This window comes from Hibiscus syriacus, unplaced genomic scaffold (genome assembly GCF_006381635.1).
Source record: "Hibiscus syriacus cultivar Baekdansim isolate YM2019G1 unplaced genomic scaffold, ASM638163v2 tig00000340_pilon, whole genome shotgun sequence".
Taxonomy (NCBI): domain Eukaryota; kingdom Viridiplantae; phylum Streptophyta; class Magnoliopsida; order Malvales; family Malvaceae; genus Hibiscus; species Hibiscus syriacus.
This window is the reverse complement of record NW_024061783.1, coordinates 2,551,405-2,567,547: the sequence shown is the minus strand read 5'-3', so window position 1 is coordinate 2,567,547 and position 16,143 is coordinate 2,551,405. Positions and strand designations below refer to the sequence as shown.

At 36.8% G+C, this 16,143-nt stretch overlaps 1 protein-coding gene across 1 annotated transcript; it reads right to left on the bottom strand.

The window, feature by feature from the left end:
* Window positions 1-13,623: 13,623 nt before the first annotated feature.
* LOC120195289 (VAN3-binding protein-like) lies at window positions 13,624-15,632 on the bottom strand. The gene is made up of 8 exons (XM_039197388.1): window positions 15,409-15,632; window positions 15,245-15,322; window positions 15,075-15,143; window positions 14,639-14,996; window positions 14,338-14,505; window positions 14,190-14,239; window positions 14,044-14,092; window positions 13,624-13,937 (listed from the first exon to the last, which is right to left on the bottom strand). The coding sequence occupies exons 1-8, from the start codon at window positions 15,586-15,588 to the stop codon at window positions 13,717-13,719; spliced, it is 1,173 nt and encodes a 390-aa protein (XP_039053319.1). The 5' UTR covers window positions 15,589-15,632; the 3' UTR covers window positions 13,624-13,716.
* Window positions 15,633-16,143: the final 511 nt, after the last annotated feature.

Here is a 16,143-nt window from a genome sequence, read left to right as displayed (position 1 = left end):
GGAAACTGGAATTGTTCTGTATCAGTAGTGTAACATCCTCCATGCCGGGTTAGTGATTAATTTGCAAAGTTTCAACATTTGGTGATTAAAGTAGAATAATTAGATAGTTTAAAAATAATGGTTAGTAAATATGAAATGAATGTAAGGACAAAATGGTCATTTATAAGGAAAAATTATAATTAAAAAAATGTTATGGGGTTATATTATAACCCACGCGGGGCATTAGTATTCCAGAATCCTCTCATTTCTTCTTCCTTCTTCCTTATCTTCTTCTCTTCCTTCTCCAAACGTGAAGCTTGCAAGTAAAGGTAAGAATTTGAACCTTGGTAGTTTCTTTGATGTTTAGCTTGGAAATTGAAGTTTGGATGTTATATAAGCTAAAGGAAAGCTTATATGACATTAAGACAACAAGATAAATGTTTTAGAGATAGATTTGGAAAATGAGTTTTTAGATGAAATTTTGATATGGATGAGTTTTTGAAGTTTGAATAAGATTTTTGACTTGTCAATAAGCTAACTAAGAAGTATGAGGTGTTAGAATTCAAATTAGAACATGTTGGAATTTGGGTTAGATTCTTAAATTCTACATGGAGAATTAGATTTCTAAGTTTTAGAAATATTTAATGGATAATAATTAGCTTAAGTAAGAGTATGCAAGTTAGGAAATAAGAAAGAGGATGATATATGAAGTATTAAGCTGAAAAGAGTGGATTTTCGGGCATAAAAGAGGATTCTGGGCAGAGTGCATCGATGCATATTCATAGTGCATCGATGCATAAAGTTTAAAACCCAGAAATTATTTGAAGGTGTATCGATGCATTGGTAATGCATCGATGCACTCTTTTAAAATAGAAACATCGAATGCAATTAGTGCATCGATGCATAAGTCATGCATCGATGCATCCCAGTAATAATACAACATCGAATACATTTTATGCACCGATGCATCAGTAGTGCATCGATGCATACCCTCATTAAAGGATGAAATTGGCTTTTCTATGAGTCTAAGGAATGATAGTTTAGAATATATTTTAGTATACTGATAAGTATCATTGAATTATTATGTAGATACTGAGCCTACACGAGTTCGGGAACAATCTACAAGTAGGATCGATCGAGGAAAAGGCAAAGAAATATAGGTGAGTGCATATGCATAGCATAATTATAGAAATATACTCCATTCTAGACTTGTGATAAGTCTAGATTTTATCTTGGTACATGAGCATATTCGTATTATGAGCATGACATGAGTTCATATAAAATGCATTATATGACATGACTATGTGGGAAAAGTTATGAGCTATGTGAAAAGGTAAGAATTTACATGTCTACGCGATATAGACTACGTGAAATGTAAAAGCCCATGTTATGTAGATGAGAACTATAGGTATAGTTGGCATGCCAAGGGTAGAGGGTCTACGCGTTCCTTCGGGACATATGTATATTCTTTGGAACATGTGTGAAGTCTTGAAAGACACATACTTGATCCCTAGTATATGTTATGATCTTAAGGAATTCTATGTGGTCCTTATGGACATCATTATATGGCACTACGGTGCAATTCTACGCGGTCCTTCGGATATAATATATTCTGTGGAACATGTGTGAAGTCTTGGAAAGACACATACTTGATCCCTAGTATATGTATATGATTCTTAAGGAATTATATGTGGTCCTTATGGACATCATTATATGGCACTACGGTGCAATTCTACGCGGCACTTCAGTGCATTTATACGAGCTGTGGTGACAGCATAGTGCACAACCTCACATTACTCAGATACCTTAGGTTCTCAGTATGATATCATGGGCCAATAAACTTATTCATACAAATTCATGAATGCTAAAGTAATATGCTTACAGGTATGGATATTGATGATGTAGACTACATTGATTAAGTACATGTTTACATCTCATTTCATATCATTATGACATGGTCATTACATTGCTTTGTTATTATTATTACATTGCCTCACTAAGTCGATGACTTAGCGTGTGAGTGTTTCACACGTAGGATCCGAGAAAGTAGACGAGACAGGTTAAGCAGCTTGACAGCATTACTCCTGCAACCCCAGATCAGAAGCAACTTAATCAGTAGGTCATTTTGTTATGTAAATGGTAGTTGGCATGTAATTAAAGGGTTAAGTTGTGTATGCTCTGAATATTTTGGTAAACTTATATTACAATATGTATATTATCGTATTTTCTTAATATAAGTTCAAATATTTTGCTATTATTTGTTAAAAGTTGTGTTTTAAAGTCAATGTAGTATCTCTGACTCATATCCGGGTCGGGTACGGGTTGGGGGTGTTATATTTAATGGTATCAGAGCTATGGTTTAGCCGATTCTAGGCATAAACCAGAGTCTATAGAGTCTTTAAATGGAATACATGCCAACAAATAGTGAGAACTTCTGATCTGGTATAGTATGAGTATGATGTTTTGCTAATAGAACAATGTGTTTATTCTTATTAGATGTCCGGACATAATAACTCCCGAAGTGAAGCGGGAGAAGATAGGCATGCTGAAAGCAGTAATTCACCTGCCCTGGCTAGGCAAGGTGAAGAACAGGCATCTCAAGGAGTGCCTGTGCAAGATCAAGATACGTTCTTCAGAACGTTAGACGCTATTCTGACGCGTCTTCAACCTTCTGCTCCACTAACTCAAAGAATTAATGTAGCAAAAGAGTTGAGAGGTTTAGAAGCTCCCGAATTTAAGGGAAAAGCTGAGGAAGGTCTAGTGTCAGCGGATCTTTGGTTGAATGATTTGAAAATCATGTTAGATGGTCTCCACTGTTCCGAAGTGGAGAAATTAGATGGAGCTGTATCTTTATTGGGGGGTCAGGCGAGGATATGGTGGACGAACGTCACCATGAGGATGTCAACCGACTAGTTGACTTGGTCTTTGTTTTTAGAATAATTTAAAAACAAATATATTGGAGATCAGTTTATCCGACAAATGAAGCAGGAGTTTATGAATTTGAAGCAGATGAGCCGCTCTGTATATGAGTACGAATGTGAGTTTAATAAGCTGAGCAGGTTTGTAGCTGAGCTTGTGCCTACTGAAAAAGATGCTTGCGAATGGTTCGTGGAGGGCTTGTGCCCTAGACTTAAAGAAATGTTGATAGTATTAAACTTGTCCTCGTTCCAGGAGGTGATCAATCGTGCAAAAGCTCTTGAAAGGGCTCAGAATGAAAGATTTGGGGACTCAAGAGTTCAGACATCAAAGAGGACGACTACTTCCTCTAGCTCAGTACCAACAAAAAGGGGAAGAGACTCGGGATTTTGATCACAAGCTAGATCAGAATCAGTTGCATCGTCTGCTAGGGGAGCAAGTCAGGCAAGACCTAGACAGACGCAGTCAGTGGAATCTGGTGCTGGGAGATCTACTCCGAGTCAAGGGAGACAATGTCAGCACTGTGGGAAAAACCATTATGGGGCTTGTCGTATGGTTGTTGGGACTTGTTTTCGATGCGGAGATGCCGGACATTTTATCCGGGATTGTCCCTTGATTGTTGGTGAGCCTGCACCATCTGGAAGAGTTGGTTCTTCCTCCCAAAGAGGACGAGGAAGAGGCAGAGGAAGGAACCCGTCTAAATTCTCTGCTCAACCTGAAGTTCGATCCACTGCTCGGGTATACAATCTAAAGACAAGTGAAGACCGTGATGACCCTGATATTATAGCAGGTACTTTTCAGTTGTATGATAAATTAGTATTGGTGCTGATTGATCCGGGTTCTAATTATTCTTATATTACAAGTAAGTTAGTAAAGGAGTTGAGGATTCCTAAAGAAGCTACGAGTAATGTGATGATAGTAACTAATCCGCTAGGGCATAGTACTCAGGTGGACAAAGTCTGTAAGGGGTGCCCCATAAAGGTTCAGGGAATTGAATTCCCTGCTAATCTGATGGAATTACCCTTTGACGAGTTTGAAGTGATTCTGGGAATGGATTGGTTGTTTCATTATTATGGGAATGTCGACTGTAGATTGAAAAAGGTAACCCTGAAGAGTCCAGAAGGAATAGAAGTTAATGTGATCAGTGAAATATGTAATCCTTTAGCAAATGTAATATCAGTGATGTCTGCCAAGAAATTATTGCTACAAGGATGTCAGGGTTTTCTTGCAAATGTGATTGATTCAAGAGTTCAAGAGAAAAGGTTAGATGAGATTCCAATAGTTCGAGAGTTCCCTGATGTTTTTCCTGCTGAACTGCCAAGATTACCTCCAGATAGAGAGGTAGAATTTCAAATTGAAGTAATGCCAGGAACTGCTCCAATTGCAATGGCACCTTATCGGATGGCTCCGAAGGAATTGCAAGAGTTAAAGAATCAATTGCGAGAATTGTTAGAAAAAGGATTTATTCGACCAAGTGTGTCACCTTGGGGAGCTCTGGTGTTATTTTTTAAGAAGAAGGATGGATCAACGCGTCTCTGTATTGATTATCGACAGCTTAATAAGGTGACCATCAAGAACAAGTATCCCCTTCCACGTATTGATGACTTGTTTGATCAACTAAAAGGAGCTTCGGTATTTTCGAAGATCGATCTACGTTCGGGTTATCATCAATTGAAGATCCAGGAAAATATTCTGAAGATGGCTTTCAGAACGATATGGTCATGAATTCATCGTAATGCCATTCGAGTAACGAATGCACCTGATGCTTTCATGGATCTCATGAATAGGATTTTTCAGCCCTATCTGGACCAGTTTGTTGTTGTCTTTATTGATGGCATACTGGTTTACTCGAAGTCCATTGAAGAGCACAGCACACATCTGAGGCTAGTGTTGTAAATTCTCAGGGATAAAAATCTCTATGCGAAATTGTCCAAATGTGAATTTTGGTTAAAGGAAGTAATTTTCTTGGGGCATGTGATCTCGGCAGTTGGGATTAGAGTAGACCCTCAGAAGGTTAAAGCTATAATGGATTGGGAAGTTCCTAAGAATATGTCTGAAGTTCGGAGTTTTCTTGGACTTGCCGGTTACTATCGAAGATTCGTTAAGAATTTTTCGATGATTGTGCTGCCTCTAACAAAGCTAATGAGAAAGAACGTACCATTTGTTTGGACTTCTGAATGTCAAGAAAGCTTCGAAGCTTTAAAGAGAATTCTGACGGAAACTCCGATATTGGTTCAACTAGAATCTGGCAAGAATTTTGTAGTATACAGTGACGCATCCCATAACGGGTTGGGGTGTGTATTAATGCAAGAAGGGAATGTGGTAGCGTATGCATTGAGACAGTTGAAACCACATGAAAGGAATTACCCCACTCATGATTTAGAAATGGCTGCTGTAGTATTCGCTCTCAGGATTTGGCGTCATTATCTTTATGGGGAGCGTTGTTACTTATATACAGATCATAAGAGCCTGAAGTATCTGATGACTCAAAAAGAATTGAATTTGAGGCAACGTAGATGGGTAGAGTTCTTAAAGGATTTGATGTGATAATGACTATCATCCCGGAAAGGCTAATGTGGTAGCAGATGCTCTGAGTAGAAAGATGTTTGCAGCTTTACGAGCTATGGATGCAAGATTATCTTTAACGGGAGATGGTGGTTTTTGTGCAGAATTAACCCTTAAACCAGTATGGTTGGAACGAATAGGAGAATTGCAAGGTAAAGATGAAATGTGTTTGAAAAGAATTGAACAAGTAAAGAACAAAGAGATTAAATACTTTGAGATTAAGTCAGATGGAAATCTATATTGTAAAGGAAGAATTGTAATACCCGACAATGACAACTTGAAGAAAGAAATATTAACAGAGGCTCATTGCAGTCCGTTAACGATGCACCCGGGTGGAACCAAGATGTATATGGATTTGAAGAATCGATTTTGGTGGTCAGGGATGAAACGAAGCATCACCGAATTTGTGTCTAAGTGTTTGATATGTCAACAAGTCAAAGCCGAGCATCAAGTTCCATCAGGATTATTGCAACCGCTTTTCATTCCTCAATGGAAATGGGAAAATGTTACGATGGATTTTGTTTCGGGGTTACCCTTGACCTCGAACAAAAGAGAATCAATCTGGGTAATTGTTGATCGATTAACTAAGTCAGCGTATTTCTTCCGGTTAGAACGGATTTCTCTATGGAAAAGTATGCAGAGCTGTATATTAGAGAAGTTATTAGATTGCATGGAGTACCTATTTCCATAGTCTCTGATCGAGACCCTCGATTCACTTCTAGATTCTGGAAATCTTTGCATGGAGCGTTGGGGACTCGTTTAAACTTTAGTACGGTTTTTCATCCTCAGACTAATGGGCAATCAGAGAGAACTATTCAGATATTGGAAGATATGTTGAGAGCATGCGTAATGGAATTTAAAGGATCATGGGAAAAGTATTTACCGCTGGCAGAGTTCACTTACAACAATAGTTATCAGTCTAGTATAAAGATGGCCCCATATGAAGCATTATATGGAAGAAAATGTCGTACTCCATTAAATTGGTATGAACTCAAAGACCGAAGTGTTCTTGGTCCGGATTTAATTCAAGATGTAGAACAGAAAGTTCAAGAAATTCAGCATAACCTCAAAGTGGCCTCTGATCGGCAAAAGTCCTATTCTGATCTTAAAAGGAAAGAAATTGAATTTCAAGTTGGAGATAAAGGTTTTTAAAAGTGTCCCCATGGAAGAAGGTGTTGAGATTTGGTCGAAAAGGAAAATTGAGTCCTCGGTTTATTGGACCATATGAGATTGTGAAGAGAGTAAGACCTGTAGCATATCAGCAAACTTTACCACCTGAGATGGAAAAGATACATGATGTCTTTCACGTTTCAATGCTTCGAAGATATAGATCTGATCCCTCTCATATCGTGACACCAGAAGAGATTGAGGTTCGACCTGACTTGACTTATGAGGAAGAACCGATTCAAATTTTAGCTCATGAGGTTAAGCAATTGAGGAATAAGACTATTCCATTGGTTAAAGTTTTATGGAAGAATCACAAAGTAGAGGAAGCAACATGGGAGCGTGAGGAGGATATGAGGAATCAGTATCCCCATCTCTTTTCTTATTGAAAATTCGAGGATGAATTTTCTTAAGGGAGGGAGATTTGTAACATCCTCCATACCGGGTTAGTGATTAATTTGCAAAGTTTCAACATTTGGTGATTAAAGTAGAATAATTAGATAGTTTAAAAATAATGGTTAGTAAATATGAAATGAATGTAAGGACAAAATGGTCATTTGTAAGGAAAACTTATAATTAAAAAAATGTTATGGGGTTATATTATAACCCACGTGGGGCATTAGTATTCCAGAATCCTCTCATTTCTTCTTCCTTCTTCCTTATCTTCTTCTCTTCCTTCTCCAAACGTGAAGCTTGCAAGTAAAGGTAAGAATTTGAACCTTGGTAGTTTCTTTGATGTTTAGCTTGGAAATTGAAGTTTGGATGTTATATAAGCTAAAGGAAAGCTTATATGACATTAAGACAACAAGATAAATGTTTTAGAGATAGATTTGGAAAATGAGTTTTTAGATGAATTTGATATGGATGAGTTTTTGAAGTTTGAATAAGATTTTTGACTTGTCAATAAGCTAACTAAGAAGTATGAGGTGTTAGAATTCAAATTAGAACATGTTGGAATTTGGGTTAGATTCTTAAATTCTACATGGAGAATTAGATTTCTAAGTTTTAGAAATTTAATGGATAATAATTAGCTTAAGTAAGAGTATGCAAGTTAGGAAATAAGAAAGAGGATGATATATGAAGTATTAAGCTGAAAAGAGTGGATTTTCGGGCATAAAACAGGATTCTGGCAGAGGAGTGCATCGATGCATATTCATAGTGCATCGATGCATAAAGTTTAAAACCCAGAAATTATTTGAAGGTGTATCGATGCATTGGTAATGCATCGATGCACTCTTTAAAATAGAAACATCGAATGCAATTAGTGCATCGATGCATAAGTCATGCATCGATGCATCCCAGTAATAATACAACATCGAATGCATTTTATGCACCGATGCATCAGTAGTGCATCGATGCATACCCTCATTAAAGGATGAAATTGGCTTTTCTATGAGTCTAAGGAATGATAGTTTAGAATATATTAATTAGTATACTGATAAGTATCATTGAATTATTATGTAGATACTGAGCCTACACGAGTTCGGGAACAATCTACAAGTAGGATCGATCGAGGAAAAGGCAAAGAAATATAGGTGAGTGCATATACATAGCATAATTATAGAAATATACTCCATTCTAGACTTGTGATAAGTCTAAATTTTATATCTTGGTACATGAGCATATTCTGTATTATGAGACATGACATGAGTTCATATAAAATGCATTATATGACATGACTATGTGGGAAAAGTTATGAGCTATGTGAAAAGGTAAGAATTTACATGTCTACGCGATATAGACTACGTGAAATGTAAAAGCCCATGTTATGTAGATGAGAACTATAGGTATAGTTGGCATGCCAAGGGTAGAGGGTCTACGCGGTCCTTCGGGACATATGTATATTCTTTGGAACATGTGTGAAGTCTTGAAAGACACATACTTGATCCCTAGTATATGTATATGATTCTTAAGGAATTCTATGTGGTCATTATGGACATCATTATATGGCACTACGGTGCAATTCTACGCGGTCCTTCGGGATATATATATATTCTGTGGAACATGTGTGAAGTCTTGGAAAGACACATACTTGATCCCTAGTATATGTATATGATTCTTAAAGAATTATATGTGGTCCTTATGGACATCATTATATGGCACTACGGTGCAATTCTACGTGGCACTTCAGTGCATTTATACGAGCTGTGGTGACAGCATAGTGCACAACCTCACATTACTCAGATACCTTAGGTTCTCAGTATGATATCATGGGCCAATAAACTTATTCATACAAATTCATGAATGCTAAAGTAATATGCTTACAGGTATGGATATTGATGATGTAGACTACATTGATTAAGTACATGTTTACATCTCATTTCATATCATTATGACATGGTCATTACATTGCTTTGTTATTATTATTACATTGCCTCACTAAGTCGATGACTTAGCGTGTGAGTGTTTCACACGTAGGATCCGAGAAAGTAGACGAGACAGGTTAAGCAGCTTGACAGCATTACTCCTGCAACCACCAGATCAGAAGCAACTTAATCAGTAGGTCATTTTGTTATGTAAATGGTAGTTGGCATGTAATTAAAGGGTTAAGTTGTGTATGCTCTGAATATTTTGGTAAACTTATATTACAATATGTATATTATCGTATTTTCTTAATATAAGTTCAAATATTTTGCTATTATTTGTTAAAAGTTGTGTTTTAAAGTCAATGTAGTATCTCTGACTCATATCCGGGTCGGGTACGGGTTGGGGTGTTACAAGTAGGACTAACTTCCAAAGGAGAAGTGCCAACCTCTTCAGTTATCATATTTAACTGCATGTTTTTACACTGGTGACCTGGCAGATATTTCTCACCACATTTGAAACAAAGATTATTTTGCCTTCTATAATCTATAAGATTTTGTTTTGGATTTGGTATTGAGGTAGGCTTTGTAGGAACTGGCAGTGTAGTTGTCTTAAATGTAGACATGGGGTTTGGGTAGGGTGGACTTTTAAAAGAAGGCCTTAATATTTTATTTTCAAACTCCACAGAAAGTTCATAGAGCTTGGCCAGTTTACATGCTCCAGACAAGTTTTTAGGATCTAAAGCCTTGACCCTATGCTTAATGTCATCTCTTAATCCACTAATAAAAAGTGATACAAAAAAACTCCTTAGTTAAAGTAGGATTCTGCAACAACATATAAGGCTATAACTCCTCAAATTTTTCCTGATAATCCTCCACTTACTACTTTTGAGTCAATTTAGTGAATTCTTTACAATATCAGAAAAGATTTGTCACTGAATTTGTGACAAAGATCAGCTTCAAATTCATGCCATGTTACATGGTGCTTTTGCATTATATATCCATCAAACCATATTTGAGGCCTCGAACTATTCTTGGCCATAGAGTCATTGTTTTCACCCATTTGACTTTCAGGCCTAGAACTATTCTTAAGAGCTAAACAAACATCAGATTTAGTCTTTAATATCCCAGGTTCATCCGTTTTATAAGTAAATCTAGACTTTTCATTTACCACGGTCACCAAAACAAGACTCTTCTCCTTATTTTTAGAAGTATCATGAGATTGTACCTGTTCACCAGCAGAATGCTCTTGCTCACCAGTTCTGCCTGTCAAAATCTTCAACAGTTCCTCCACATAACCTTGATTAGTAGCCATTCTGGACTCCAATGCAATGATTCTATTCTCCTGATTTTCCCACCATTTAGGTGAATTAGTTTCATCTTGGCCCTGTTTCACTAACGCAGCTAGATCTTCAATATGTTTTGTAGCCCAGATAAATCAGTTTCTGTCATAGTTTGGTTCTTCTTTGGCATGTCCACTAAAAATTTACCAGAATCGAGGCTCTGAATACCAATTGTTATAGATTGAGAGAAAAGAAAGAGATTTGAGAGAAGAAATTTAGAAGAAAGAGAGTTGATAGAGAAGAAATTCCATCATTCATTGCATAAGGGATTTTTTTTACAACCAATCTGTTAATTATTTAGTTACATTTGCCATACGTTTCATGCCAACTGTCCAAACTATATAACAACTAAATAACAGATTGATTATTCTCTTTCTTTTCTTCTTCAGGTACTGGGCCTTCGATATTGGGTTGCTCCTTCAGACATCTACCTTACATGGTCTGCTCCACTGATGCGGTAAGTGATCCCGTGCATCTCATGTGATTTAATTCCCAATTTATGTCTTCAATCCCTAACCCTTGATCTTCATTTCCCAATTGTTCTTCGATACTTCCTCATTGTTCTCCTTCTTCTTCTCCAACCCTGACAACAACCTGACATTGGAAGACACTCAAGGAATGGAATTCTCATATCCTGTTGTTATCCAGGCTAGTGACGGATTAGTTCGCATCACTTACACTTGTAACAGGACCCAGATTAAGGTAATTGATTCACCTTATTTATTTCCATTTAGTTATTTTTTCCCATTTTTACTTTATCTGAAATTTGTGATTGCAGCATGTTGTTGTTCAACCAAATTGACCAAGTGCTACAACTACCTGAATCCCCCTTTTTCATCATTGAAACTATCTGTTGCTTGTGCTACAGCTTTTGATATCAAATTGTAATGTAAAAACTAAGTGATTACAAATGAATCTACATTCTATTTAAATCTAAAGCATTACCAGATGTTTCGCCGTCTCCTACTTTAAGGGGATCAACATGAGGTCGATTCCGGCAGTTAAAAGAACTCGCTTTCACCAAGCATTTGAGCTCATCTGATGAAGAATATTAAAGGGGCTCGTCCTTAAACAAACCAATTCTTTAAGAATAACAAAGAGTCGCCTAACCATAAAAAACAAAGATTCTTGCAGAAAAACAACAAACAAACATATTAAGCCTTTCAGGTTGCCTGCATATTGATAGGATGGCAAACGGAACGATGAACATTGCTCATAGTTGAAAAATTAAGTCTAAGAATTTAGACTCAATTAAAGAATGAGATGTAAAATGGATTAAATTGTTATCACAATTTGGTTTTGAATGAGAAGAAAATTACTAAAAAAATTAAGATAAGAATAAAATATTAATATGAAATTAATGGAGATTAAAACAAAAAGATAAACAAAAAAAGATTAAAAAAAATAAAGATAAGACAATTAAGCCAAAATTAGGATTTTGGTGATAATGGGCAAGAACGGTGATTTGATGATGACCGTGATTAATAGATAGTTGTCCAACCTTCTAAAAATGTTGATTGGACTGTCTTCTAGAAGCTACTGACTGAATGTCACGTCGGACGATGTTATGCCCCGAGTAATGCTCATTATTCCAGACTTGACTCCAGAAAAATAAAACCACAGAATTTCGCTTTTTTTAATGTTGTTTCTAAAATTCAACATCCTACATAGGAAACAAATGAAAACACCTAAATCAACAACATTACTTAATCAACAAGGAGTAATTAAAGATGAAATAATAACTAAATAAATCACTCATCGGTTATTTACATGGATCGATTCATTTCAAAACAAGATATCCTTGTAAGTAGTTCATAGTTAATGGATTTTATTGTCTTGTTTTGGAACATTTTAATTGACTGGATTTGAACTTTTGCAGCAAGGTAATCCATGGGTTTTGTGGCTAATTGCAATTGCTTGCGTTTCTTTGGCTTCAAAGATGAAGGACATTCATTTTTGTCACTCTAATTTTCATGTAAAACAACAAATCTTTACTCTTTCATGAATTTGAGTGTGAGAATGAAGTCTCTGTTTGAAGATGTAAGCTTTTAAGAAGAAAAAGAAGAAAGAAGAAAAAAGGAAAAAGAAGAAGCTGCCACGTCAGAAAGTTAATGGGATTAAGTACGACATTAGCAAAAACTAACAGGAGGTAACGGCAAGGACCAAAATGAAACGAGCTAAAAGTTTGATGATTGTATTGCAAGTTTCAAAAGTTGGGTGTCTAAAATGTAAGCGCCCTAAAAGTTCGTGGACTATTTATACACTTTATCCTAAATTATATTATAAATAATTAATAAAATATTGATAATTCATAATATTTACAAAATTTGGAATTAATCACGAATTTCTATATGTGTTGCCTTCATTAAAATGGACATACCTTGAGTTTCCGACATCAGATTGACACGTTTCAAGTATTGTTGGAAGGCTAAAAAACAGTTGGTCGTATCTCTAGAAGACATGTTGACCAAATAATATCCGGATCCCATTCAAAAGAGTCATTGCAATTCAGCTATTGTTCTGGTCTTCTTTTTTCAATGCTTGGTTGTGTGGATCAATTGGAAGAGATAATCAATCTTCCTTTGATGTGAGTCTTGTGGCACATATATCACATATTTTTCTTAGCACATTTGGATTATCAGAACAGTGAAAAATTACAGAAATTGTATCACAGAAAATTCATTTTAATACAAATTTAAATTTTCTCTTGTTGATTAGACTTAAGACAGTAAGTTAAAAAGAGCAAAACAAAGTGATTCAACAGTGTTGGAGCTGTTAACGAGTAGAAGTGGAATATTTTTCATAACCCAAACAAGGTAAGCTTGTTAACAGTGTTGGATTACTGCGTGCGTAATTTTTCTAGCACGTACTACTCTTCGATCGACGGATAATATACGAATAATATATCGTAAGTGCACCATGTTTTGTTGTCTATAGAATTCACTTCCAAAAAAACCAAATGGTCCCAAGCAAGCGAAAATGTCTAAATCCATAAATTCCTTTAGCAATCATCCAATTTACAAGCTCCAAAGCTTCTCTTGTTACCATGAGAAAAGCTTGCTTCTTGTCCATGAATCAGAGAGGACAAAAGACGGGGATGTCACGCCTAGTGTTGCGGAGAAAGTGATACCCTGCGGCGGATCGTTCCTGGTTCCGAGGAGACGGATTTGGAGACCCTGTTTCGAAGGTCTATCGAGCACATCATGAAATTAAAAGCACTGGTTTGTGTTCTCAGGAGCCTTGCAGACTCCCATGGTGTATGAATGTAAGGTTCAATTTCTTGTAACATGTAGAGTTGTGCTATTCTTTCAAAATCTAGTAAGGAATTCCATATATTTATGTCCAGAAAACATTTATAACAATGTAAAATCAATATACAATACTATAAAAAAAAGTATTCGAAATCGATCGATACATGCAGCGAATAACCGAAAAACACAGTAACATCAGTTCTTGTGGAACGGAAGTTGATATTTGGTAAAACAAGTGGACAGCATGAGCATGTGACTAATGGTGGTTGCCCATGTCTTATAACACTGGTAATCATCCACCATGTCTATTTTAATCGTCCCGGAACTCGTCGTAAACACGATCAGGTAGCATGTGTCGGTCATCTCATCGGCTTCGGGATCTCGGTACAACTCGGCATGCAGGTCCAGTACGATGCCTGAGTCAAAGAATCCAGATTTTGATCAAGTTTCCATGTGATCTTCATCATTAAACAACTTTTTAATGGAAATAAAAGAGGAGAATGATGACAGTGTGAGACTTACATTCTTTCTTGCTTTTTAACAGGCTGAGCTTCCTTAGTTTAAGAATGACCTGAAAATATATATGCCATAATAAACTAATTATGTGATTCAGTGAAATTTATTATTTTTAATTAATTGATTAAAGCTGTAGTTTCACTGTGTCTGACCTTTGATTCACCATCAAGTACTATGGACACTGATCTGAACTTGTATTTCCCTGTCAAGAAATCGGCGTTAACTCGAAATCGTTATCTATCACGAATTTAATCGAGTTTGAATGTTGAATTTTGATGGTCAAGAATGAAATTTACTAACCATCTGGTGTTTCTACGCCTAGCTCTGTGCCCTTTGCCAGCATTGACCTGCACTTCTCGAACTCGAACGGAAAATCATCGGTGTCCTCGATTGGAAGGATGGGAGCACTATTATTGAATCTGTTCTTGCATCCTGTTCTTGCTTTAAGTGTAGCAACTCCTTTTAATGCTATAACAGTTATTAGAATAAAATTAAAAACGAATAATAAGTACGAGTGAGTGTTATTAGTTTTCGAACTAATTTCGGAAGATCGGAGACGGTGATCGGGAATCGGACATGATATCTACGTGTTTACACTTACATGTGTTAGCGGAAGCTGTTAGTGTTAAGATATCACTTGCACTCGTCCCACTCATGGCCGAACCTATAACACTGCCAAGCTGCTGCTCCTTAGCCCCCATCGCTTCCGCCACTTTAACGCATTGTGCGGCAACCAGAGCAGCTGCCGAGGCTATCACAGCCTCCTTGGCCGGGTTACAATCATTCCGTTTCGAGTTCTCAGCCGCAATCGCAGCCAGTGCTGCTGCTAGACCTGCCACTGACATTGCCGCGTGCACTTCGGCTCTTTGTAGTCTATCTTCTTCCTTCCTCTTTGCTTTAATCTCCTTCAACCATGTCTTGATTGAAATGCCCTTGAAGGGGGATATCTTCCACGGCATCTGAGCATATCGACGACAAGTCGTAAAAATTATCTCCGAATATTAATGCTCTTATTACGTGAACCACAAGGTACCTACCCATTTCTTTCGAAAACAGCTGTTGTAATTCAGTTCCGGATGCATAGCTTGTTGCATCCATATCCATGACTGATCATAAAATGAAAAAAAAAATATAAAATCAAGTTACGACTTCGACGAGTAACGCCGGTACGTAGGTAGCATTAACGGAACAGAACCGTAGATGTTACCTTCACATCATTTGATTTCCATGGTGGCAAAGAAGACTTGAAATCAGTAGCATCAGTCTTTGTGCTTTTCTCCATCCTCTGAGATTTACAAAAGCTTGAATTTACTGAATGAAAATACAGTGTAAGCTAGTAGAACATCTTATATACAGTAGTCCGATACTCACAGTTAACGACATCGGGGAATCACTCTCAAATGTCTTGATCGGATTGTCTACGACGATGACTGATCGATCATGTACCTCGGGTTGTAGAGCTTGAACCGCAAAGTCGCACCAAGTACGCGAAAGAAAGTCCATCGTCTCCGGGCATGCCTCGGAAGGCGATGAGATGGACTTGGAATCCATGGAATTAGGAGGCAAAGAAGGAAATATCTCCGGAATGGAGTTCAAAAGAGAATGATTAAAAGGGTACTCGATGTAAACAACTCTCTTAGCATTAAGCATATAAGCTAAATCAGCATCACCTTAATGCTATGATGTGGGTTCACTAAACATGGTTCATATGCATCCTTGTATCATAACCGTTGGATGGCTAATAACATCAAATCACCATATGGACATCATATAAATGTAAGAAAACCTATATTACTCGAGTTAGGTATACGAATGTGAGTGTCGGATACAAATATGTATTTTATAGTATTAAATAGGTTCTTTATGTATATGTGTCAATCACGAGTGTTAGACGTGAATAATTCAATAAAAATGAAGAGTCGGAACAACATAGATTAAGATTCGAAAGAAGGCACAAGGATTAGGAGGTACAGCTTGTTCCTGCCCTCTCTTGCAGACACAAAAAGTTTGTGAAAAAGAAAAACCAGACAGATGGGGTGTAACAGATGGAAAGGTTAACTAAATGTTTCACAAAAATACATAAACATTGAAGAGTTGCAAATAAAA

Coding starts and splice junctions, on each gene's coding strand:
- LOC120195289 (XM_039197388.1), bottom strand. CDS start 15,588: ATGGATTCCAAGTCCATCTCATCGCCTTCCGAGGCATGCCCGGAGACG. Junction 14,093..14,189: donor TACTTGATGGTGAATCAAAG/GTCAGACACAGT, acceptor ATATATTTTCAG/GTCATTCTTAAACTAAGGAA. Junction 13,938..14,043: donor GTTAAAAAGCAAGAAAGAAT/GTAAGTCTCACA, acceptor TCTTTGACTCAG/GCATCGTACTGGACCTGCAT.